The 23,990-nt window shown below is 51.1% G+C and overlaps 8 protein-coding genes across 8 annotated transcripts; 1 reads left to right on the forward strand and 7 right to left on the reverse strand.

Annotated features, from left to right (window-relative positions):
• Positions 1 to 181: 181 nt before the first annotated feature.
• Positions 182 to 3,024, reverse strand: MAA_02430 (sorting nexin Mvp1; the record flags this gene model as incomplete). The annotated part of the gene is made up of 4 exons (XM_007820428.1): positions 182 to 391; positions 515 to 1,108; positions 1,196 to 2,178; positions 2,502 to 3,024. 4 exons carry the CDS (start codon positions 3,022 to 3,024, stop codon positions 182 to 184), a joined length of 2,310 nt encoding a protein of 769 aa, XP_007818619.1.
• Positions 3,025 to 3,903: 879 nt separating this feature from the next.
• On the reverse strand, positions 3,904 to 4,869 carry MAA_02429 (50S ribosomal subunit protein L15; the record flags this gene model as incomplete). The annotated part of the gene is made up of 2 exons (XM_007820427.2): positions 3,904 to 4,474; positions 4,550 to 4,869. 2 exons carry the CDS (start codon positions 4,867 to 4,869, stop codon positions 3,904 to 3,906), a joined length of 891 nt encoding a protein of 296 aa, XP_007818618.2.
• Positions 4,870 to 5,835: 966 nt separating this feature from the next.
• On the reverse strand, positions 5,836 to 7,596 carry MAA_02427 (glycosyltransferase family 15 protein; the record flags this gene model as incomplete). The annotated part of the gene is made up of 5 exons (XM_007820425.1): positions 5,836 to 6,174; positions 6,241 to 6,640; positions 6,696 to 6,782; positions 6,842 to 7,240; positions 7,310 to 7,596. The coding sequence occupies 5 exons, from the start codon at positions 7,594 to 7,596 to the stop codon at positions 5,836 to 5,838; spliced, it is 1,512 nt and encodes a 503-aa protein (XP_007818616.1).
• Positions 7,597 to 8,732: 1,136 nt separating this feature from the next.
• Positions 8,733 to 9,239, forward strand: MAA_02426 (uncharacterized protein; the record flags this gene model as incomplete). The annotated part of the gene is made up of 1 exon (XM_007820424.1): positions 8,733 to 9,239. The coding sequence occupies one exon, from the start codon at positions 8,733 to 8,735 to the stop codon at positions 9,237 to 9,239; it is 507 nt and encodes a 168-aa protein (XP_007818615.1).
• Positions 9,240 to 9,862: 623 nt separating this feature from the next.
• MAA_02425 (subunit IV of cytochrome c oxidase) lies at positions 9,863 to 10,744 on the reverse strand (the record flags this gene model as incomplete). The annotated part of the gene is made up of 4 exons (XM_007820423.2): positions 9,863 to 10,027; positions 10,105 to 10,364; positions 10,477 to 10,572; positions 10,654 to 10,744. 4 exons carry the CDS (start codon positions 10,742 to 10,744, stop codon positions 9,863 to 9,865), a joined length of 612 nt encoding a protein of 203 aa, XP_007818614.2.
• Positions 10,745 to 11,253: 509 nt separating this feature from the next.
• Positions 11,254 to 11,907, reverse strand: MAA_02424 (subunit IV of cytochrome c oxidase; the record flags this gene model as incomplete). Its single annotated transcript, XM_007820422.2, has 1 exon — positions 11,254 to 11,907. The coding sequence occupies one exon, from the start codon at positions 11,905 to 11,907 to the stop codon at positions 11,254 to 11,256; it is 654 nt and encodes a 217-aa protein (XP_007818613.2).
• Positions 11,908 to 13,117: 1,210 nt separating this feature from the next.
• MAA_02423 (acyl-CoA thioesterase) lies at positions 13,118 to 14,426 on the reverse strand (the record flags this gene model as incomplete). Its single annotated transcript, XM_007820421.2, has 2 exons — positions 13,118 to 13,936; positions 14,040 to 14,426. 2 exons carry the CDS (start codon positions 14,424 to 14,426, stop codon positions 13,118 to 13,120), a joined length of 1,206 nt encoding a protein of 401 aa, XP_007818612.2.
• A 5,325-nt stretch (positions 14,427 to 19,751) lies between these two features.
• Positions 19,752 to 21,115, reverse strand: MAA_10681 (uncharacterized protein; the record flags this gene model as incomplete). Its single annotated transcript, XM_011412399.1, has 4 exons — positions 19,752 to 20,083; positions 20,143 to 20,433; positions 20,508 to 20,967; positions 21,035 to 21,115. 4 exons carry the CDS (start codon positions 21,113 to 21,115, stop codon positions 19,752 to 19,754), a joined length of 1,164 nt encoding a protein of 387 aa, XP_011410701.1.
• Between the last annotated feature and the right edge of the window lie 2,875 nt (positions 21,116 to 23,990).

Below are 23,990 nucleotides of genomic sequence, written 5' to 3' on the forward strand. Positions count from 1 at the left end.
CTGTGTGTCCATCCTCCGTTCCACGTCGCCCTCAATCTAAAGGTCTCTCTCATACAAGTACAATAGTGATGTCGTGTTTTTTCCCTGCGAAAACTACAAAGAGCGCAGCGCCTGATGCGGGGAGCAAACGCACAAAACTGCATAGGACGGCGGGCATGTAAAAACGGCAAGGAGAAAAATGTCACTCCCCAAGGGGCATGCCCTCCAGCTCATCCAGCAGACGGCGCCAGTTGTCGGCCAGCATCTCGGCGTACTTGACTCGCTCGCCCGCCCAGTCCTGGTTCCAGCGGCTGACGTGATACTGCGTCGACTGGAACGTGACGAGCTCGTCGCGGATGCACTCCTTGACGAAAATGGACCGGTTGTGTTGCTGAACAATCGATTCCTTGTCCTGGGTTTTTGAAAGCCGTATTAATTGAAACTTGCTCCATTGCATGCTTGACCACAAAAAAATAAAGGAAAAAATAAAATAAAAATAAAAACAGATAGAGAGGGGGAGAATAGTGTTACGAACCTTTATTATCGCCTCGGCTACCTTTTCAATCTCACCGGGCTTGACCATGCCCTCTGGCTTTGCGCGCAGGCCGGCCAGCTTGGTCTCGTTGGCCTGTATCCTTCTCTCCAGGTACGGGATGTTGTCCCTGTCGAGCTTCTCCCGGCGGTCAAACAGCTCGCGCACACTGACGAGAGAGTCTCTCTGGCGCTTGAGGTCCTCGAGGACGCCCTCGTCCCAGCCGCGGCTCTCGTCTTCCAGCAGCGTCTGGCAAGTCCGGAGGTGCTTGCTCATGGCGACCAGTCCGTCATTGAGCAACGGGATTTCGTTGGTGTCTGTGGCATAGGTGTCTGCGGATGTTTCCGTCAGCGACGTGAGCGACATGGCGACACGGGCGTGGTCCGCGGCCACGCCTTCGGTTCTCTTGACGAGCCGGTCCATAATGTTGCACACGTTGATGTACAGCTCAGCAGAGCGGCGGACACCGGATCTCGTACGGCTGAATAGCTCCTCCAGAGTGGGCGGGAGGGAGTCTTCGAGGCCCGGTGGCAAGGCACGGTCGGTGAACTCGTCCTGTACAGAGATGGTGGCTTGCTTCCGCCACACAGCAAGCTCCTACAAGCCCAGATTAGACCCATGAAAGACGGAGAACTCTTGGTTAAAAAAAACAGGGAAGGGAAGAAAGGGCGCGGTTCCACATACCGTAGGGACAGTGAGGAACATAATCACAAGCTGTTCCTGGCCCAGAACCGGATGTCGAACGAGGGCATTCAAGAACCTAGCCAACCCTCGCCGCCGTTTTTCTATAAAGGCGCCGTCATTGGATAGATGATTACCGTTCACAGCAACTCTCTTGGGCGGCAACAGAGGCAATACTCTGAAAGGATACCGCTTGTGTAGGCAGTCTAGTAGCCAAACAAAGTCGCTATACCGGCGGATAACCTTGCTTCCTCGACGCTGACTGGCAACCTCGTAGTTGTGGTGCTGGAACAGGAACACGCCCTCCTTGCCGGGCATAAGAGTGACAATGATATTCTCCTCGACACTGGAACCCGTCCGGCCGCTGGTGGCTCGACCCACGCTCGTAGGAGGTTCACGCCCGGGAGAGCGGTCAACGGCGCCCCCGTCCCCTCCAAAGGGATGTGCCGTGTTGGATGGGTTTGGCGTGATGTTGTGCGAGCCATCGGCGAAGCCTCCACCACCGCTCGAGGCATTGGAGCTACCATAGAAGCCCCATGCAGCTTGGCCCTGAACGGCGTCATTTCCTGATCTGCTACCATGTACCGACGAGGATATTGGCTCTGCGGAGACATATTGACTCAACGTCTGGTCCCCGATGTTTGTGGACGGTGACGAGCGGAAGCTGGATTGGCCGTTGGCGATTGCATGGTTGCTGTTGCCATTGAGCTTGGAGTGATCGTGGCCCTTGTGAACCTCGGGAGTGTTCCATGGGTCGTCCTCGGGATCATCCATAGCTGGACGAAGCACTTTGGGCTGTGGTGGTGTATGTACCTGCACCGATGCCCGACTCTGTCGACTGGCTTCACCCTCTTGATGCTGCGCTGCGTGGACCTCGACGTGGCCTAGGCTCTCGTTGGGCGTCTGCGGCGGCTTCGCGGCGAGCTCGGCGACAGGTGGTAGTACTGGCTCGGCGGTGAGGCCGGGGAGCTTGGGATGTGGCAGGTCTGCGTAGAAGGGAAAATATAATTAATTAGCTGCGTTGCCCCCACCGACGTGACAGGGTCAAATTGACGTGATGACGACTTGTCGGTCGAGTGAGTAGCCAATCAGTCCATCAACGACCCATTTTGTACCAAGGTATGCGACGTGATGAACAATATTGACTAGACACTCGAAAAAATACAGCAAAGTGTAAAAACAAAAGGAGTCAAAGGAATTATTCATGGCAACGAGCAAGTTGCCCAAGCTTCCGTCTGGCAAGTGCACAACCGGAACTGTGTGGAAAACCAGGCACCACCGGAGTCACAATCAAAGGGCAAACACTTACGTCGTCGTCTCTCATCCACACTATCCAGGCTGATAATATCCCCTTCCTGAGCCAAGCCCACCAAGGCGAGCAGCACGTTGAACTCGTTCCGCCCAAGCGACACGTCGGAGCCGTCGCCCGGTGCGACAAGGGACATGATGCGCGTCTGGGCCTCGGGGCCAAGGCGAGCATTGGCAAACAAGTCGGCAATGCCGGCAGCCGTTGCACGGCCGGAGGAACCATGCTCGCGGACAATGGCATCAAACGCCGTGATGTAGCTGTCGGGAACATCCGACGCGGGCAGCAGGTTCCGTACCATGTCGGCGCGAGTCTGTTGCCTCCGCGGCGTGGGCATGTCCCATGGCGAGGAATCGTCGCCGCCGGCATTGCCATCGTCGAACAGACTGCTGGAGGAAATCTTGTGTGAGGGCGTCTCGTCGAACAGCCCGCCGCCGCGGCCGCCGCGTCGCGACCTTGGTGTTTGACGGCTCGGGGTCGATGGCTCGTTATGCTCCTCGGTGGGGGAGGTTCCGAAGAGAGACATGGTGACAGTGAAGCCCGGTGCCTACTTAAACTCGAGTAAAGCAAGTAATTGTCTGTAGCAGAGACCGAGCAGCTGTACAGAGGGGAATGAAGGCTGCGGTAGCGCGTACGAGGGCGAGTGAGATGCGAGGGCGGCGCGAGGTTGCGAGGACGGTTGCGGAGGCCCTTGTCGTCAATGATTCGTAAGAGACGTCTGGTGGAAAAGAGAGCTTGGTTGAAGGTCAGGCAAAACTGAGCCGGGAACGTATGTAGCTTGGCCGGCGGGCGCACCTAAGGTCTCGCAGCTGTGGCCGGTAGAAGAACAGGACGGAAAAGCAAAGGCAAACACATACGGCTATGCAATGATATGATACGACGCAATTGGGAGGAACAACGATTGGCGCGTGGAGTCTCGATGACATCTGCAGCCAGAAACCGCTCAGCGAAACTCCTCGGCGCCTCCGTCAGCACCTCGACAGCTTGGGGGCCGCACCAACCAAGTACGACATATGTACATATGTACCCCTAGGTACCTAAAGTAGTATCGACTAGTTGGATCAAGCGCTAAGCCGCCAGCACGGCGTCAACAGTGGGCCTGACGCCTGACGCAACACTGAAGGGTGCGAGTTTGCCTTTAAGTACTACGTACCTGAGTACTTGGCAGTACATAATTGAGTGCCGATGCTTGACTCTTTCTCACTCTTGGGCCCATCACCCAGGATGAGCAGCTGCGTGGACTGCGCCCGTTCCAACGCGTTAGCAACGGCAATCGTCTCCATCATTATACCAGTGAGACCTTTCCTTCTAGTATTTCCTCTTAGTATATATACGATGTTAATTGAGTACAAGTCACTTCATAATAGTAGTACAAAGGCGCCCCCCTGCCAAATCCACCGTCCATCTACCACAAGGTCTCTTCCGTTGCCTTCTTCTCCGCCTTGGCTGCGCTCTTGATCTTACGCTCCCCAGGCACCTTGAAGTATAAACTGGGCGATTGTCCAGGAGTCAGCTGGTAACTCAGATATCCTCTGTGTGCTGGGTCTCGGTAGTACTCGATATCGCGACGGCTGGTCGGGTCGGGCAGCCTATACCGGAACGGCGCATTCCTGGCCTCTGCGAGCACAGTATCGACATGCTCCTTGCCCACGGGGAGGGGCATATCCGTGTTGACGGATTCGCCTCGCAGCAGTCGCTGAATCGCCAATTTTGTGTAGTACCTCGTCGTGACTTTTCCGCCCGCCGCCTCAATGGCGGCAATCGCGCCGGCCGAGGCCCGCGAAACCATGACATCGATGGGCTGTTTGAGGCATTCGGACCCGCGGGAGAGAATCTTGACGCCGTCCTTGACGCTGCCCACCAGTTTGCTCTGGATGAGCTCCTTGGGCGTGATCTGCTTCGTGGCATCGAGTCGGCCCTGGTTAATCCATTCCTGAATCTGATCGAGGTTTACCTCGGACATTTTGGGTGCCCGCCTAACGCGAGCGACGGCCTCGTGTCAGCTCTGTACTCTCTGCGTTTTCACATTGTCCGGTGGAGCGTTTCCTTACAGATTCGTAAAGCCCATCCGTCCATGCTTCACAACCAACGGCGTTTGGCCACCCTGAAACCAGGCGTTCACTTTGCCATGCTGCTTTTGGCCCTTGTGACCTCGTCCGGATGTCTTGCCGTGGCCAGACGAAGGCCCTCGACCTACTCGCTTCTTGATGTGGACGGCACCCTTGTTGTTGGCGAGACTGCCGAGGATGGATGCATTGCGAGTTTGCTGAATCCTCAGGCCCGCCAAGCAGGCAGTCAGATAGCCCACGGGTGCAGGAGACGTGGTTCTGCAGCAGATTGAACTGCTGGGCGGTAACAGTCGAGGAGGCATGGCTGTGCAATTGGGTTGATGAGAAGCAGTTGATGGGCGGATATTTGCTCCTGGTTTTTTTTTGGGTCGTTCCCAGAGCGGCAGAGATCTTTTGGGGCTCAAGAGCTCCACACCACAATTGTGCGTACCAAGTAATGTGGCCTGAGGCTTGCACCGTCCAGATTACTACAGAGGACGACAGGGGTCCCCCTCTCTCCCAGTCCCCAAGAGCTGTCTTCAGATTTAATACATAAATAGATTTAACGAACAACTATTAATCCCATCATAGGACGGCCATGCTGCGCCTTCGCTACCTGCTTAGGTAGGTATGCATATGTGGGAACAGTAGGCAGCAGAGCCTCTCCACAGAATATGTATGTACCTCCAAGGATTAAGCCAAGTTTATCATCTTGTTTGCTTCACTCAATTGCACGTCGACTCAAAATGCCATTATTAGGGGAAAAAAAAAACCGTTCGCTAGTCCGACATGTCCAAAAAAAGTACCACGTCCCATATCTGTAGAACACAACACCTGTCTCGCTCTTGTAAAGTACAAATGCATATCCCACCTCTAAGAATTGGCGACCAAATATAAATCCTGTTGCCTGAGCACCTATTAAACCTGACGTAAAACAAAATGCTTGTAGCATCTCCTCCTAATCGTTAGGTGAGATGTGCGCGCCGATGCTTCCTCCCCGCTGTGAATATGGAGCAAAACGCCGCCTCTTCTTTTCGCCATCCTATGATTTCGTTGTTCAAGCGTGTCGTAATCGACTTTCTCCCCCGCTATCGATGTCACTGGGCGAAATGAACAGGGCTTGCAAAAGTGAGCGGATTGCTCTGCAAGCTGCCACATGCTGTCGTCTCATGCTCACCAGTCTAAGACAGCACAAAGAAAAAAAGGAGCGCTGTTGGCATGATTAATGCGTTCGACAGGCGAACTTTCCCAGAGCCAATATGCAATGACTTGACCTTTCAGTCTCCAATTTAAGGAGCCCAGCCGCCAGCAACATCTACCCATTCAGCGAGGCAGGAGCCTTCCTTGCCCTCCACATCAACAATATCAGTGTCGCAACGGCATCGACACCCGACGCCGTTTTCTTTGACTTCATCCCAGTCCTCCCAGTACTTGTCCTCTTCTATCCGTTTCTTTTCGTCAAGCGTTGTCATTTCTAAATATGGTGTGCGAGGAAGCTGTCGTGACGGAGCATTGGCGGGACAGTGTTGAATAGTAGTATGCCTGTAGCCGATATCACGGAAGTAATGAATATCTTTGACGCCCAGCAAGGCACCCGCGGCAAGCGAATGGATAGGGGCGTCACCCCACTGAAATGAAGTTAGTGTCTGACAGACGACTTGTCATGCTCAAGGACAAGAACCCCAATGACTTACCCTTTCCATCCAGAAACCACCACTGCGGTCCATCATATCGAAGAAGTCGTTGTATTCCTTGCTCCTGAACCAGCTAAGCTTTGCAATTTCGAAGTTGGACCAGAAGTGACACATGTTGTATTTCTCGCCTTCCATCGATTCGGGGTCAATCTTTGGGGGAGCATTATTGGCAGGGTCGTTCTTCAAAATTTCATCGGGAAGCTGTTCCTTCTTTTTCTCTTCCTCGGCTGGATCCCTGGGCTCGACAAACATTTCCCAAAGGCCTTGAGACGTCAAATTATTCAGCCGCTTATAAGCCGAAGCGTAGCGGAAGATGTTGGGAACAGTTTCGCGAAGTTCTTTCACAGCAATTGTAAAGCCGTATGTCTTGTTGTGCTCAATCATTTTCAAGAATGGGTCACTAATCCTTGTTAATTATCATGGCGTAAGTAACGGCACCGCAGCAGCCAACTTACTATGTAATGTCGCAGAAGTAAGTAATCTCAGGCTCAACTCGCCAATACCATTCGTACTTCAGAAGAAGCGGGTGGTTGTAGAAAAAGCTATTTTCCGTCATCAGTATTTTCAACATTTCGGTGATGCCAATGAGCAGGGAACATACCCCGAGTAGAACCGACACATGAAATGGTAGCTTTCCAGTCCACCATACATGACGGCAGCATCTCCTTGTTTTGCGATGCCTTCTTTGGCGACTTTGTGGTCAACCCAATCGGGGAAACCCCACATGTCGGGACCAACTCTGCCAAACTCGACAGAGCCGGATGTGTGGTTGCGAACGGTCTCCTTGAAATGGTCATCGAATTCGCCGTCGTTGAGGAAAACGTAAGGATAGTGGTACCATCGGTTGAAGTGGCGCTCCATAGATTTGAGCGATTGAATAACACCGTCCAGTTCCTTGTTTCTGGCCAGTACAACGAAGGTAGCGTTGGCACGAGGCTGGGAGGTATCAGGCTCTAAACAGCCAGTGACAAACACCTTGTCGTGCTTTTCGCTAATTTTCCTGTGAATAGATATGACGATTAGTGGCATGGACGACCACGATATTCGTGAATAACTGTTCGCAGCTTACCGAATCGCTGGGGGAGCGCCAGCAGGCATTAATATTCTCCCAGGAGAGCTGGGGTGTCGAACAAACAGCACCAAGATAAGGACGACAACAAGCAGAGGGAAAATCAGGACGACACCCAGAGGCACAGAAACAGTAGAGTTGCCCCGTAACCGCAATGGCCGGCGGAAAAACGCCAACCTTGATGCCAGCGTATTTTTCTTTGCTGTTCCTCTCTTCTCATCATGGGCCGGAAGCGGTAGTTTTTGTGTTGTAGGCACCATTCTCGAGGCTCTTCGAAACAAATCCATCTTGAAAGAGATGCCGCCGTATCGGCAGAAAGAATTAAAACGTATGAGCGCCTAGTAATGGAACAACGCCGCCAGTCGAAGTCGGATTGGCGAGTCCCTCGTAGCAGCAATGACTGAAGGGGTTGCCAAGGGTCGAATGAATGATTGGTCGTGTCAGGGGGTCGAAGCCGAATCGTTGAAAAGGCAGATCCAGCAAAACGAAATGATTAAGCATGGAGATATACACTGTTCGACGTTCACGCCTCTCTGTTCTACCCGTAGAGCGTGCAGCAAAACAAATCGTCCGCGTCAAGAAACAAATTGAGTTTGAAATGGTGGTTGAACGAGTGACAGGGTGTCCCAGACCCCAGGCGAAACAGAAGGGATCAGAATCAATCGCCTCGCAGTGGCCCAACGCGTCAAGAGTCGGCGCAGCGGAGCGCAGTGCGGTGAGCAACGGCCGAGCTATAAACGGTCACGATGCGCACCAAGAGTAGTCAATGCACACTCTCGCGTCGCAAAAGTCGAGATGGAGGAATGGTCCGGTCCTCTGCGAAAAGAAGGACGTGTTGCCGAGAGAGATGGGACAGGAGAGATTGCCAGATTGATCGCTCCTGGCAATTTGGGTGCTGCGGCTAGAACTTGGCTGTTTCTGGAGGCGCCTCATTGGACGGGGCCGGGGCGAGCCTTTTTTTTGACCTCTGACCTGGAGTGCTTCGTGCTTTCGCCTCTCGCTCATGCCGGTCATTTGCAGCCAAGCCAGAGCCAAGCCAGAGAGCCACGCCAGCAGCCATGCCAGCCAGCAAGGAGTCCTCCAGTCATGTCACGTAGCATGCCCCTTGCCCAATCAGCAGCAACGCGGTGGAGTGGACACTGAGATGAACCCGTAGCTAAGCTTCCAGCAGGCATTGCGCCCTGGATCATTTATAATTCCGCCCACCTTGGAACTCTGTTGATTGGCCTTGACCTTGCATACCAAACGAGCCGTCTGAGTGTCGTGTCTAAGAAACAACGACTTGCTTGTGTGAACGGTGAATGGGAGGTGAAACCGCGATGAACAAGCAGTTTTCTCTCGGAGACAGTGGCCTATTGCGCTTGTGAGACTAGCTGGAATTCAAACTTCACACGCACCACAGGGCATATAACCACAAGACACCATGCCTGAGAAAATCACCTCCAAGAACCTTTCCTACAACTCTTCTCTGCCGCCGTTCTTGGCACGCCTTCATGCACAATCCGCAGGAGCCGCCGGTCCTGATCCCTTGTTAGCGGCGCAGAAGCGGTCTGCCAAGAAGAGGTCAGCCAGCGAAGAGGCAGAGGATGCGCCGTTGGTTGTCGACGAGCACGGGAACGCGGTGGACCTGCAAATCGAGAAGGACGGCACAGTCAAAGAGACTGAGACAAAGAGTGATAAAGACGAAATCAGGGGCGCAGAATCGGATGAGAAGGCTGCGAGGAGGGATACTGATGCCGCGGCGTCGTCTATCGGGGCCCGAAAGCGCAAGGTCGGGAGAGTCATTGGCGAGCGTGCTAGTCATGGCTCAGGCAATGACGGCAAGGACAAGCAGGACGACAAGCTCGGCGGTGCGGAAGCTCCTGTTGATAAGAAGGTCAAGAAGAAGGCCAAAAAGATTAAGCTAAGCTTTGACGAGGACGAAGGCTGAGCGGGAGGGGGGCCCTGGGATGCCCACTATTCAAATCATCGGCGAAAAGCAGACTCTCTTTTCAGAGTGTGGGAGATGACATGTGTAATGGCAGAAGCGACACCGGCACCACTCCATATCGCTAATGACTTGGTGAGAGATATCACATCACGCCGGCCAGGTATCTGAGCAGATGCAAGGCGAGTACCGCCGAGTGACTCCTAAACAAGTCACACTGGTTTGGCCTCGAGCCGAAGTGTGTATCACCGCAAACAGACGCCGTCTGGCACGACTCCGCATCGATTGCAGTACGAAGAAGGTGGGAAGCTCAGCCCGCAATTTGCACCTCTAGTTGCGTTGCAAGAGAGCATCACACATGCTATTCGCATACTTGCTTGACCTGTAAAATCACAGGACTACAGGCACAGTTGTCCTTTGACGTCAATAGTAACATACATAGCGGAGTACGTATGATGTGGCGCGTGGCTCTGAAGAGACAAATAGAAATGATTTCTCTGTAAATCTACACAGCCGCTGCTCCTCTCCAAGTGGAATATTTCGCCTCCCTCTCTATCAGCTACATCAAGTTGACCTTAATACACGATTTTGTACCATTCCCCGCCCCATATTACAATAGAATCAATTTATCGATATCGGTACTCGGGCTTGACAAAGTCGGCAAAGGTCTTGGGCTCCTCGAACTCCGGGGCGTGATGGTGGTGGTGGTGGTCATCCTCGGCGCCGACGTATTCCATTTTGTAGACACTGCCGCACTCGGGGCATCGCTCAATGGGACGCTCCTTGGAGAGCTGCATAATTCAAATAGTTAGTTCCCACAATCCCCAATACATTGGGCACAGCCATGGCAAATCGGTTCATCACTTACGCCAAGCCAGGTGACGACGTGAGAGTCGGCAGGGGAGCCAGTGCAGCCGGCATACTGCTCGTCGCCGGCTGATCGGACCATAATAGGGTTCTCCATGGTTCCCTTACGGCTGGCATCAAGAGGGCGCATGTCGAAGATGTCAACACCCTCCATCTTACCGAGAATTTCCAAACGCTCCAGACCGGTAGCCTGCTCGAGATCGGTAGGGACGGTACCAGGGCGAGCACCAGGTCCGAAAAGGTCTTCTTCAGTCTTGATATCTGCATTGAGGTGGAACATGTCAGCCAAATTGCATTTGGGATTCCAATCCCCTCCGACCGAGGCTAACGAAACCCAGGTCCCTAATTCCTATCCCCGTCGCGCCAAACGTACTATTCAGAACCTTGTAGTCGCCAACCTTCTTCTGGGTGGTGCCGGCGAGGGCAGCAGCCTGCTCACTGGGAGTGGTAGGACCCTTGGCAGCTTCACCTGTGGTACATGGTCAGACGATGATGGGTAACAGTAGGACAACACGTCGTCGTGTTCGGACAGCAGGGAAAATTTGCGTACGGCGAACGAAGGAGGTGGTGAAGGAGCGAGCGATGACAGGAGAGACGGCGGCGCGGCGAGCCGCGGCGATAGCGGAGCGTTGCAAGAACATGGTGTCGTTGCCGTCGATGCGAGCGAGTTGGCGATTTGTTTGAGAGGTGTCGAGGGATTTGTGAAATGGGCTGACCTTGGAGACGAAGTTGACTGATCCGAAGCTACTCCATATTCTGCTGGTAATTGACCAATCATGGGCGGGCAAATCACAAGCGACCGAAGATTATCCGCTCAGAAGCTCTTTTGCCGTAGCCGAGCCTCCGCGAAAGCTTGCTGTTTGCAACCTCGCAGGCGCCGGAGCTTTACATTTTCACATGGAACGATTATTTCAAAAAAGGAAACAAACCCTTTACAAGATCTTAATCAATTCACGTTCCGTATCCTGTGCAATGAGCTGACTCTCCCTCCCCTCCGCCCCCCTTCTCGGCGGCAGTACTGCCCATTCAGTTAACCCGAGGAAATTGTATCAAACTGAGGAGATATTGAATCCCAAGGCGCCCATGCATTCTGGCGATATCAGCGTAAGAATAGACCTGGATTATCCCCCACAAGACTTCTTTCAAGCTTTCAAAGTGAATCCCCCTGCTGAAGAACCTGTCGGTCTCGCTGCATGCCCCTGAAAGCATTTACACCCTGATAGCTTCCCGACTGCGCAGCAAGCTGAGCTCGACGCTGTCGCCGCTCCTCAGCTCGTTGCGCTGAAGCCGTTTGTCCCGACTGAGAACCACCGGTGCGGCGGTTTCGCTTTCTGTTGGCTTCGTCTGTGCTTCTACGCGGTAGACCTGAACCCAAGGACCTGGCCGCGGAATAGCCAGCTTTGGTAGCATTCGTTTTGAAGCTAGCTATGCGGTTCTGATATTGAGCAGAGACGAGCACTGCCTGCCGCATGACGGAGTCTTCATACCCAGTAAAACCACATTTGGATTCATCGCACAATTTGTAGATGAGTGTGCGGACAAAATGCCGCCCACTCTGGCCCGGTAGGGCCAGTTGTTCCTCGAGCTTCCGTCCAATACGCCAGCGGATGAAGTCCCAGGCGTCCATGGCTAGGATTCCTCGGGCATTTAAAACCTTGAGGTCAGAGATCTTACACGCAACGCGGTACATGAGGTCCTTCCCGCACAAGCCTTCAGGGGGAAGGTGTTGTTTGGCTACCAGTTGATTCGGGTGGTACGGGCTGTGAAGCCCGAATATCTCGCGAATCTTGACGTGTTTACTCATGTTGTCCTGATGGAATTTAGCTCTCTTCCGTAGGTCTGTGTTGTTGGGCTCTGCAACTTTCATGGCTTGATACGTCTCTTTAAGAAACCTTTCCTCCTCTTCGTAGGCGATGAAGTCATCCAAGGAATCCCAAGATTTTTCCCAATAAAAGGAATTCTCGGTGACCTTTTCGACTGGAACTCCTCTTAAAGAATTGGGTGCCTTGTAGACGGACCCAGCCTCATCAAGCGAGTAGACGCTGTCGTAGCTTGTCCGAAGTGTTTTCTAAAAACCCGGACCTGGAGAGCTTGCTGCAGCAGTGACATCGGCGGTATCTTGTTCAGGCTGGGTCTGTTGTGTTGGCGCCATTGGCTTAGATGGCACGTCTTGGTTCAACTGCAACGCCATGGTGGAATGAGATTTGCAGTGCAAGGGGGAAGAGGTAGGCTGTCACTGTTATGTTTAGCATATGAGTAGGCACAGGAGCCATGGGAAAACTTTCATCTCTTACTGCAAAAGTCGTCCCTTTTCTCGTCCTCGGTTGTGCAAAAACCCTCTTGAGGGTTTTGACAGAGCTATATAAACAGCTGAGACTTGTTGAGCTAATCGCTGTGGGTTGACCTCTGATATGTTGGCGATGCTACGTCATAAATCTAGAGCCAAAGATTTAAAATTTTAAAATAAAGGTAATAAAAAAAAATAAAGTCTTAGGAAGCAAGAGAGACCGTGAGATGGCAGGTATAAAAACACCTTATCCACTTCTAATCTAAAATCGTGTTGCTTTAGGAGGCTGCTTTAACTGTCTGCGTAGAGAGACAATCAAACGAATCTTTGTGATGAAAGGAGAGGGGTGCTGGGGAGGCTTGGGATTTACTGGGAGCATAGCGGGATAAGTTCTGGTTTATATACGCGTCTGGTTCTAGTTTATTTTTCTGACGTGCGACCGCCAACTGGGCGCATCTGGTCTGCCAGCTGACAGCATGGTGCCTGATGGATCATGACAATCAGTGTCTCCTGACAGGCTGCCACCTTTGCAAACGAATCGACTCGACTTGTATCCTGTCTGACTGTGCACGTGCCTGCCCAATATTTGGTTGGGGAAAATCAACAATAATTGTCATTCCAGTCGCCACTTTGTTCCTCCTCAACGCCCGATGCATCTCGTTCATCTACTTCCAAAATCTACAAGAATCATAATGACCCGAACTAGAGGAGCCACAATTCAAACACCTCACAGCTTAGATTCTTTCACCTCCATCGGCTCCTTTGCCGGTACGAGCATGCCATCTTGGTAGGCACTGGCTACGTGCTTCCCCTCCGGGCTCCAAATCTTGCTCTCCATCATGCATCTATTGGCACTGACTCTGGGCCAGTTAATTTCCTGAATCCACCACCCATCGCCATCCATGACCGCTTCGTCGGGGTTTGTGTGGACATAGAAGGAATAGCTGAGGCTGGCTGCCTTGTCCATGTTGAATCCGTACCCCATGTGATTGCCAAGCATGATCAGCCCGTTCCTGTCGGCTTCGAAAGCATGGCACACAATGTGTCCGTTGACATCGTCTTTAGGAATGGGCTTCATGGGCCGATACAACATCAGCTGAATGCGGTCGGGGACCTCCTTGTCGCTGTTGTACTCGGACATGTCAACTTTGTGCATGTCCAGTAACGGGAAGCCCCCGTGTCCTTTGAAGTCCTTAAATAGAGATGTGATGATGTCGATGTCGGATTGTGGCGCAGGTTCCCATTCGTCCGGGGCTCTCTGAGACAATATATTGGCGTAACGTTTCTGGGCAGATATGGGGGACTGAACGTCGTCTACACCCTCAGCTGGTCGCTTGAAGGTAGTAATACAGCTGAAGCAGATGTCTCCGAGAGGGAGCTCGGCGTCTGAGTCGGGGAAAGGACCCGCTGGATTTGAGGACGGTTGTTTCGGTTGGCGAACGTTGACTTGGCGGCCGAAAAACGAGCGGCCAGAGATTATATTAGTGACGTCGAATACGAACGGGCGATCAGCGAGCCCCGGGACGGTGAAGATGCCTTGTATTGACTAGAGCATCATGTTCAGCAGATACATTTACATGTATTGGGGATCCATCACGGTAAAGACATGGTAAGACAGGCGAAGCAATATTGAATCTAGAGCGACTTACGTGAATACCGGGTACAGGCTTGACAAGACCCGTAGCAGCAGTCTGCCGCCTCTCCTCTTCCTCGATGGCCCTCGCGGCAGCCAAGGGCGCTTGCGCATACACGCAACCTCCAAAAACACCCAAGCCGCTGTGTCGTGGCCGAGGACCCTTCAAATTTCGGAACAGTTCATCCCACGGCAGCTCGTTCCCAGCCATCCAAGCAGGTTGACGGCTCATGTACCGTTTCACACCAGGGCCTTGGCTATGAATATTTTCGGGAACCTGGACAAGCTCCATGAAGTCTTGAAAATCCATGCGTGGCCACTCGCGACATGACGCCATTGCGCGTTGCTGGGCCTCCTCAAGGGTCTCTCGGAACTCTACCATGGCACCCTTTTGGTCGCTCATGGTCCAGCTGGTATAAGACGAACGGGCTGAACGGAGTTCGGTCTTGACGCCAGGCCAAGAGGTAGAAGCCAAAAGCTTCAAATCCAACGCGCCGTTCGAGCTAGACAGTTGAAAAGGCCCAGAAAGATGCGCAGCGTACTTTTGTATGTGTTACCTTTGATGCCTCCAAGCTTGAAGTTGCCAATCAATTGATGATGAATGCTCCCAAGTCCCCATGTCGGCTTCAGGGTCCAGTGGGACAGGAACCTCGGCAATAAACTGGGCCCATAGTTTGCCGAGACGGGACCAGTTCGCCCAGGCAAGGCAACTCGCTTACAGGAATACAGCGGGTTGCTCTTGGCATTGAACCTCGACTTGACTGCTGCGAGTCGACATCTGCAACTCCTTGGGCTCTTTCTTCCACACGCCGCGACATGTTTGTCTACAATCCATGGCGTCGAATCCCCCAGGTTCCATGGCAACTGGTCGCTTAGATGCCTCACGCGCCTGTCACAAGAAGCACTCGCCGCAAGGCACAGCCGTGGACTCTGCCTCTACCTCGTGATGACGCAAAACTAGTCCAATGTATTTGGGAAGTCTCCAATTCCTACCAGATGTCATCCGAGTTCATTCGCCCTGCTATGAAGGGCGGACGACGGCCAAATGAAAATTGTTAAAGATGCCGAGTTGTTCGACTATATCTGCACATCACAAATCGATGAGGAAACCTTCCATTTCCTTGGCTTCAAGTTCCTGCACCGCTTGAATATCGTTCGAATCCAAAATGATCTCATAGTAACGAGGGAGCACATATCGCGTACTCGACGAGAGAACTTGGAGAAGGAGAAGTTAAGCAAACTGCTTAACGAGTACAGTGAGGCCTCGGTTAGCTCGAGCTGACATGACCAATATTCTTACTTTTCCCCCAACGACTGCACTGCGGAACTACGACTATGTCCATGAAGCCCGTCTATTGCTGATGAAACCACTGAGCGATGGAAACAACACCTCTAAGTTCAAGTTCCCCGTGACTACAATCCATCACCACACTCGCCCATTCGAATCTCACTACTACTACCTGCACGATAATGCCAAGCATGTCGCAGTGGACGCTCTTTGTAACAAGCTTCGTCACTGGATCTCTCCTCGGTTGTCTTAATCCGCACAGGAATGTGTATACCGCAGCAAGGAGTTCGGAGACGCAAAGCCAACCGATGAGATCTCAACATTGGTGGACAACCTAGTTCGACTGTTGATTGCCCTTGTGGCAGTTCTAGTTGTTGTTATCCCGATGTTCATCATGTTGGTGCATTTATCGCCGAAGAAGAGCTTCTTTCCGTCGTCAGTATTCATGATTATATTTGCATGTGTCTTGTCATTCGCGGTCAAGACTTCGAATGTTGAGACCTTTGCCACAGCTGCCACCTATTTAGCTGTGCTCATGGTGTTCGTAAGGGCAAATTCTTTGGCAGGATGAGGCCGTCGTCATTGAATCAATAGTGGTTATCCTTTCACCGATGACCTCCACGGAACAAAACGTGCGTACTGCGTTGCTAAGGATTCTTCCAAAAAAATTCCATGTAAATCGAGGGATTGGTACTTCTGCCACATTCCCCAGTTCTCATTTGGAGTAGCTCATGCTAGTGAGTGTAGCTTGTTCGGTAAGAATACACCTCCTGCTGACTTTATTCTACTAGGGAATAGAGGCATATTTGGTCCTGGAATTTATACAATCAGTGCTTCCTCAGGTCCATAAACGTAATAAGCTACTTCAGAGTCAGGTGATTGTGCCTGGAATATGGGGATTCGCCTAAGAAGACATGCTATGTTCTTGAGTACTGGTATTACTGGCAATCGTCAGTTCACACGTGCTGCAATACCTGGCAGCACTTTTCCTGACCCTGGATATCATTCTGTATGTCTGCATATGCCCCAGTAGTATAGACGACGTATACACGAACGAAATAACCCTGAACATGGTTTTCCCTTGCGCATCATTGGTCGGAGGTAGTGAACTTGGTCCGACCCAAAATTCTACTCCTATGACTTTATTTTCCGACACAAGAAGGGCCTTTTGCACGTGTTTATTTATGATTGGCAACTGTGAGCACTAATAAAATACTTCTTAGTAGGATAAGAATTCAGCCGCGGGATGCCGGCGAGATTGGATTGATCGACTGGAATAACATGGACGCAAACCATGGCCTTGCGCTTATAAGCGAATGCGCTTTTGAGTATAATATAAAAGAGACAATATTAAGAAAGTAAACTTGACCTAGAACTAGAGGCTTTAGCTCAATGATTATTAAAGTTTCCAGCTTCTTAAGGCCTCAATTAAGCGCTATCGGCACATCTGTATTAAGGCTTTACACTCCTTCTCGTGGGCTATTCAGGTTGAATTGGCCGCCAAGGCCGAGAAGCTTGACTGCATGCATCTTGGATATTGACACGGCACGCTCGCCTTTCTCGGCCCCCAAAACTGTGAGCCGTTAGGCCGACAGCTTGCATATGCATCTTTATGCGCGTAGGCAAAGTTGTCATCGGTCAATACAGTTCCTTTCGGCAACGATCAACAGTAATCCGGGTATACTTTGCCCCTTGACATTATCAGCCACCGATTAGACATGTCGTTTACTTCGAAATCGGAGTGAGCTCGTGGGCTTTCCGACTCCGAAACCAAGACGTTCCATTGCCAAAGGCTATCTGAGCCTCGTCGTTGGCAAACCTCGACGCCAAATGTACTAGCAAGAATGCGTTTCGCAAGAAAGGCACCTTGGCTCCCCTGGTTCTCGTGTTCACCCACCATGTAGTTCAGCAACCACAACAGTACCACGACAGTCGGGCCATCTTCCTGGGAGGGCTTGTCTTCATCAAGAACCCAGGCACCCTGAAGTCCCATCCGCTCTGAAACCAAAACCTCTTCCGACTCTGTCCCTCTGGAATGGATCGTTGATGGCATTTTGGCCGGCCCGCACGTCTCATCATGCAGATTGACAAGGAAACATTCAGCCCAAAACAGGCCCAATGGCTTTTTGATGTCCTTGGTCTTCCATATGTTTTCACCCACATGTCCCAGTTGCGTATTGATTATAATAAACTTTTTATTCGGATACACAAGACCGATCGGAAACGGCCGGCAGGATATGAATTTGTACCCCGAGACGCATGGTCTCAGCATATGTGGATAGAAGAATAGGTATCGATTCAAGGTCTTGAACGTTTTGCTATTTGGATAGTACACGGAACGAATTTCGTCAAGTTTCGACAAGATATCTCGAATAAAGCGCTTGCAATGCGAGGCAAGAGTCATTGGACATGGGAGCACGTTAGTAGCAGATCTGTAGCTTATTAGTCTATTTATATAACGGAATATCAGGTGTCTTAACGAAGCATACGCTTAGCCAACGCCTAGATAAATGCACCGTCTGTTGATGCAACAGACGCTTCGTCTTGTCCTAGCGTGTCAGGCAAGGTTTTACGCCTCTCTTTAATCATACCCGTAGCCCAACTAGGGGGATCTGGATGTTGCCAGTACTTTTTCTGACTCGCTTTCGGACCCTTGCCGAGTATTGCAAGCTTTTTGCAGCCTCTGGGAACCTGTCTCTGGTTTTATACGTTACTGACATCCAGAACCGCGGAAAACTCTTGGCAAGACCCCGGCTTCCCTTGTCATGCCCATAGGTCAGGAATGAGCCCTGGGCTTCGTTGTGGATTAATTCATCACCAAATGTAGCGCGAACGAGGGCTATTCCAAAATGATTCTTGAGGAACTTTTCGAAGTTGGATGACTCGCTTCCCTCATATCCAGTAACTGAAGCTTCAACTGGCTTAATGAGTTTAATTTTTCTTTTAAAAAAAAAGTCAGTTATTGATTCTCAGCCGTCTTGGATAAGCCCAGATACAAGATTATCGTGGCCCATAAAGTTTATAAAGTTTATTCGACCCGAGATTTGTTTTGCTTCCTGCCTCGAGCACCCTCTCGGTTGGCCTGGACAGCCTTGGTTACACGCCAAAGCATGGTTCTAATACGACGCTATATACTTTGTATACCTGTTAGCTAGGAGTTTTGCAACTCGGCGAGGAGATTCTTTTGCCCTTGCAAAAGACACAGACCTCGTTATTCAAGTTAGGGATCCTCAGTGTTGATGAATGCGACAAGCGTTGTCTCTCGTTTTAATGTAAGTTTCGCAAGTAAAATCATGTCTTCTTGATAGCCTCGCGAAGCTTCCTGAAGAAAATTGAGTCCATTGAATACGAATGAAATCGCGTTCAAGATTGGAAATATATAAAGAACAGTATTTGACCCGGTATACTGTCCCTGCTGGCTCTTCAACAACACGTACAGAGAGAGAAAGGCCAGAAAGAATGCACCATGCTTTGCTCCAGCTTGAATTCAGCATAGCCTTGGCGACAAAATTGTCTGGAAACCGCTTAAAGGAATATTATTTGTCCCTCTCGTGAGCAGGTTGATGATTGTCCCACATTATGATGTGACGAGAAACGTGAACAGGCACACACCGGTGCTCTTGCGACAGTGTACTGCCGTACTTCAAGTTTTTTTCATTGACTGTGCTGCTATTTTGTGTCGTTGCTAACGTCTTGGGCTTAGAGTCCTTGCTCTTCTTGCAGGGAACGTACTAGTATTCATTGTGCCTAGCTGTAACAAATGCAGTGTTACAAGGTACTAAACACTCGCACAATATGTGCCTTCGCCATACGAGCGAAACGACGGCGACTCGGTAAAAGTGGCACTGCTTGGGCATCAGTCCGCTCAAATATCGAACCAACAAGTTCAGATTCCGGGCGCACGGTGACCCATAGACTTCGTCAATTCCTGTATTCGGCAGTCGCCGAAGCTAGAGCAACATTCGACGGAGCCGTGTAAGCTATGTCAAGCTTGCTTACTGGAATTCGCTTGACAACAAATGGCCGCAGTTGCAATCTTCCCCAAGGCCGGATTTCTTCCACGGCAGCATGCGGCGGCCCCTTGCCTGACAGCGGTTACACACTCGCAAATCATGGGGGGCCGGATAGGTATCGATTTGAGAGGCTTCTCAGCACACGAGCCTGTAGCCATTCCAAGACGACAGTTGAAGCCGTGGAAAAGGAAGTCCCAATTCTGGCATTAGTATTTGTGAGGAAAAGTTCGATTACCATCTCAAAGGCGGCTGTTGTGAATCGTGGCTTGTCGAATTCAGAATAGTAAATAGCGAGGTAAAAGTTCAACGGCTCTGTATGCACTTGATGCCTAAAGAACGCCACCCACACCGGCCCCCCGAAAATGATGATGATGATGATAACAAAAAAAATAGCATGTGAAAAAGGGGATAAATGTAGGATTTTACTTCATACAAAATTGTGACATCTTCTGGAATCCTGCACCTCTGGAGTCCACTCATGGCTAGAAACCTTGATAGCGTGACTGACGTAGACCGAATCTGGAGGGGTGGTGTTGTGCTGAGACGGAGAGTAAATTTGTGGCGCCTGAAAGTCGGTTAAGCCGATCAAGTCGTTTTCTGACCGATTCCTCCCTTGCAGAGACGGATTGGAGGACTCGAATTGTTGGAATTGATGATTACGGTTGCTGGTGGCATCGTACCCTTTTCCACCAGAAGGGTTTCGGTTTCTGCTGAAAACAAACAGTTGTCGAAAGGAAGCGAGATTCGCCACTATTACGGCTACATCATTTGTTAAACCTGGGGTTTGAGAGGTGAAGGTCAGGAAATACACTGCATACCGACACCATTTTCGACTTGGGACCATATGAAGACCAAGTCAATGCTTGTGTGTTTTACCCCGGTCGTCGAGGTTCTTACAACAGCAACGCGAATCCCGGCAGCAATCATGACAAAGACGGTAACGGAGAATACGCCGGCGAGGAGCAGCTTCTTGGGCCATTGGATCCGTACATGCCAGAGCATCCACAGTGGGATCGACATGACGAGCAGGTCTGTGACGATGTCGGTCGCCAGGTTGCCGTAAAAGGTGCGAAACTGGTACTCAACGTGGCTTCCTCCAGCACAATGCGCTACCGGACAATCAGTAAGGCTGGAACATTGTATGACCAGGGTTGAGTAGGGACAAGACATGAGAAACACCCACCCATTATGTACTTGATGTCATTCGCGCTGCACTTGTAGTCAATTATGGCCACGGAGCTAACCCAGCCTGCGAGCAGTAGAATCCCAACCACCCAGCACCAGATCTTCTTGGCTCGAGGCGCCTGTGGTCCTAAAATCCTGCGAAAAAAGACCAGACACGAATACTTGACTGCCCACAAGGAAGTGTGGAAGAGTATGTTCCAAACCACAATGTTTGATGATAACCTTGACCACTGAGAGATGAATTCGGGGGACTGGGGCGCCTTGCCTGTGACTATCCTGAACTGCCAAAATAGAGTCCCTGCTTTCGTGTGCCAGAGGATTGTACGAACGAGTAGCATGAGCCAAGCGGCGATGACAAGTGCGTCGTCAACAAATAGAGTCTTGAATGAGCGGATGCGTATCGCTAGACGGAAGAGGAGAAAGGGAAGGGGGAGACATGTGGCAGTCCAGGCAACAGCCTACACAAAATTAGACGTGGACGACGCTTAAACGCTAGTTTTCCATGCTGTCGCGAGCCCAACTCACATAAAATGCTTCTTTGCTCATACCACTGTTTACAGAAGCCGCCGGGTTGTTATCTAGGGGGAGGCCCGTGGCGTTCGACATGCTGATATTCGGTGATGCTGAGCGCGGCGGATGTAGAACTGAAATTCCAGAGTAGGCCGAGTGCTTTCTTTACAGCGAACAATAAAATTTAATTTCTGGCGGGCAGACTGTGTCTCGTAGCTTACACTTCCGCCATTGCGAAGGACACTTATTACGAATCAAAGCAGGGCGAAATACGAAGAGGGCGCAAGGGTTATTGGTCGTGCTTATCAAGTGCTTTTGTGTGGTTCATATGCGGTTATTATATTTCGGCACCCCGCCAGGTTCGTTGGTATTATAGTGAGGTATCGAGATGCATCAAGGTGTGCTTACTTGCATAGATCAACATGGAGTTTTCCCCTGGCCGTCACTGAACGGACGCGGAAGGGGGCTGGCTTGTGCAAGCTGTTGCGCTCGTGGTTCCGAGCCATCTTGACGTACCGCTGTTGTATTTTTGAGCTGACTACCTGGGTACTGAAGTACTCGAGTAAAGTACAGTGGTAGGTTAGGCAGGTAGTCAGCTGCGCATTGGTACAACAACCTGTGTTGCTCGGTTCATGTTGTGTTTCATCAACTTGCAGCCAGCGACGAGGAATACTGAAGGAATGACGACGTCGGACAATCACCAAGTCTTCCGCTTCCACTGTAGCAATTAGCGGCCGGGATAACGGTTGTGTAGCCTCGTTCGACAGCTACAATAGGAGGGTCGTGACCATGACTATTTGCCCGATGCAGATGGAGATGAAACCACCGAGACAATATTATTGCCGGTGGTCATCGGTCTGATTTTCTCGACGCCTTGGAACCAGAATGACAAAAATGAAAAGTGATCTATTCCATTTTGTTAACACGAATAATTGACTTGGATTGGGGGATGCCTACTACTTAGGCATGTATGTCTGGGTTCCCAAGAAGAACTCCGAATCGAGTTCCTTTGTAGAATTCGGAACGAACTCAGGGCTGAACCACGGTAGCATCTCCTCGCCCCCAAGTGTCAGAACGAGTAATGACTTGCCGATCTCCATGGCTTGATCTGACCAACCTATGCACATACTGCAGCCAGCGCGAGCGCGAGGCACATAGGCAACATTGAAACAAACAGCACACCAGCGGCACCAACGTCTGCAAGGACGGAGTAATACCACATCGCGAAAGTATGAAACGGCTCGGTGAGATTCTTGGAGTTCATTTACTGCCTCTGGTTGGCCAGGCGGGAAGGCAGAGCATTGCTTGTTGTGTCTGCTGCAGTAGCTATTCTTGGTCGCACAATTACCAGCACCGGACTCTGAGGATCAAATGGTGAGCTGCCAACACGGTGAGGATGGGCTGACTCCTGAGCCTACTACATGTCGACATGCCCTTAATGGGACAGGGAACTGATCCATTGTTCAACCACCCCGAGCCCTAATGTTGCTGTTCAACCCAGAGGAATGGTCAATCTGTTACAGAAGCACGGCATATCAATACGAGAAGACCGCTTTCACCTCTACTACGGCCACGGGACCAGCAGCGGTGAGAACCCCTTGATGATATACGGCACGGAGGCTTTGACTTTGGCGAGGCGCATCAGCATCGGCGGGTCCCAGGACAATTTGAAGCTGCCATAGCGCTGGCAGAAAAGCAGGACCTGACCGACAAAGTAGCACTCGCAGCCTCGAGATGTTGCGCGCAAGGGCTTCACGCCACGACCAGTTGATGACGCCCATGTGTAACTTCGGCTAGAACAACAACTACTGCGTGAATATTCTGACGGCGCAGGGTCCCGCGCTGAAGGCCCCTGGGGGGGGTAAGGGGGATTTCGTAGTGGTCAACGACATTTGAATTCCTCAATCTGGCCAGCTGCTGATTGCGAAAGAGCCCGGCGTCATCTCAGGATAATGGCCATCTTGATGAAAGCCTTGAAAAACGCCAGGGAGCGTGATGCCCGGACAGGGCGATGCGGCTCGTTGCGAAAGCAGACGCACCAGACGGTTTGAATTTGAGCATGGAAGGCATGACTGTCCCTGATGGTGCAAGCATGGCCTGCTGGAATAGGCGAGTACTTGTAGTCATGTGTGGATACATGTCTGGTACGCGGTAAATACATAGGCGCTAGGTGCACCGAAACACAACAAATAGCGGCATTTTTAATATATAACGCTCTAGGTAGATGATATACTAGTAAGGATATTTAGTACAGTTTTATCATTAATGTGTACTATTTTCACTTTATTTTAAATGCATTATCCCAGGGTAGTTGGCGATAGCAATTATTTATTAATACCCAGTAGTTACAGTGGGTGTACAGGTAGGCACCCACCGGGCTACGGAGCACTGCACGGTGCAAATTCTGATCCCTTCCTTGGAGGAAGGAATGCCCTTCGCACTGATTCAGGGTGCTTGACCTCCGCGTTGCATATTGATGCATTATGGAATTTGAGGAAGGCATAATTGCCTTCCCGGTAATAGTAACACAAGTGATAAAACCCTCTACGCGGTTTCCACATTCCTTCTGCACAGTAGAGATGTAAGATGTCACCCTAGCATGAACCCATCTGACCAGACTCCTACCCTAAGTTGCAGGCTTCACTGCTGGAGCCTGCATGTGGCGAATGGCGATCGAGGCGGCAACCGTTCTGTGAACATTCAAAGCTCTTTCTTGTATTTCGTACTCCAGAAGTCCCAGTCCGTATATCTGTCATTCATCCTTGTAGACACCATTAGTCTGTGTTACCAATCGGGAGACTGAAACTCGAACCTTGCAGGGAGTGAGTGCAGTGAGGCCACCGTCGACAACTACAACATGATCACGTCCCTGACACAACACTCTATGTACATTTCTATTCTGATGCCACTCAAATGTGGTATGTAGAGACCTCTAAGGAAGGTGAGTCGAAAAAAGGTTCATTCTGAGTTT

Source organism: Metarhizium robertsii (assembly GCF_000187425.2).
Source record: "Metarhizium robertsii ARSEF 23 chromosome Unknown MAA_Scf_1, whole genome shotgun sequence".
Classification (NCBI taxonomy): Eukaryota; Fungi; Ascomycota; class Sordariomycetes; order Hypocreales; family Clavicipitaceae; genus Metarhizium; species Metarhizium robertsii.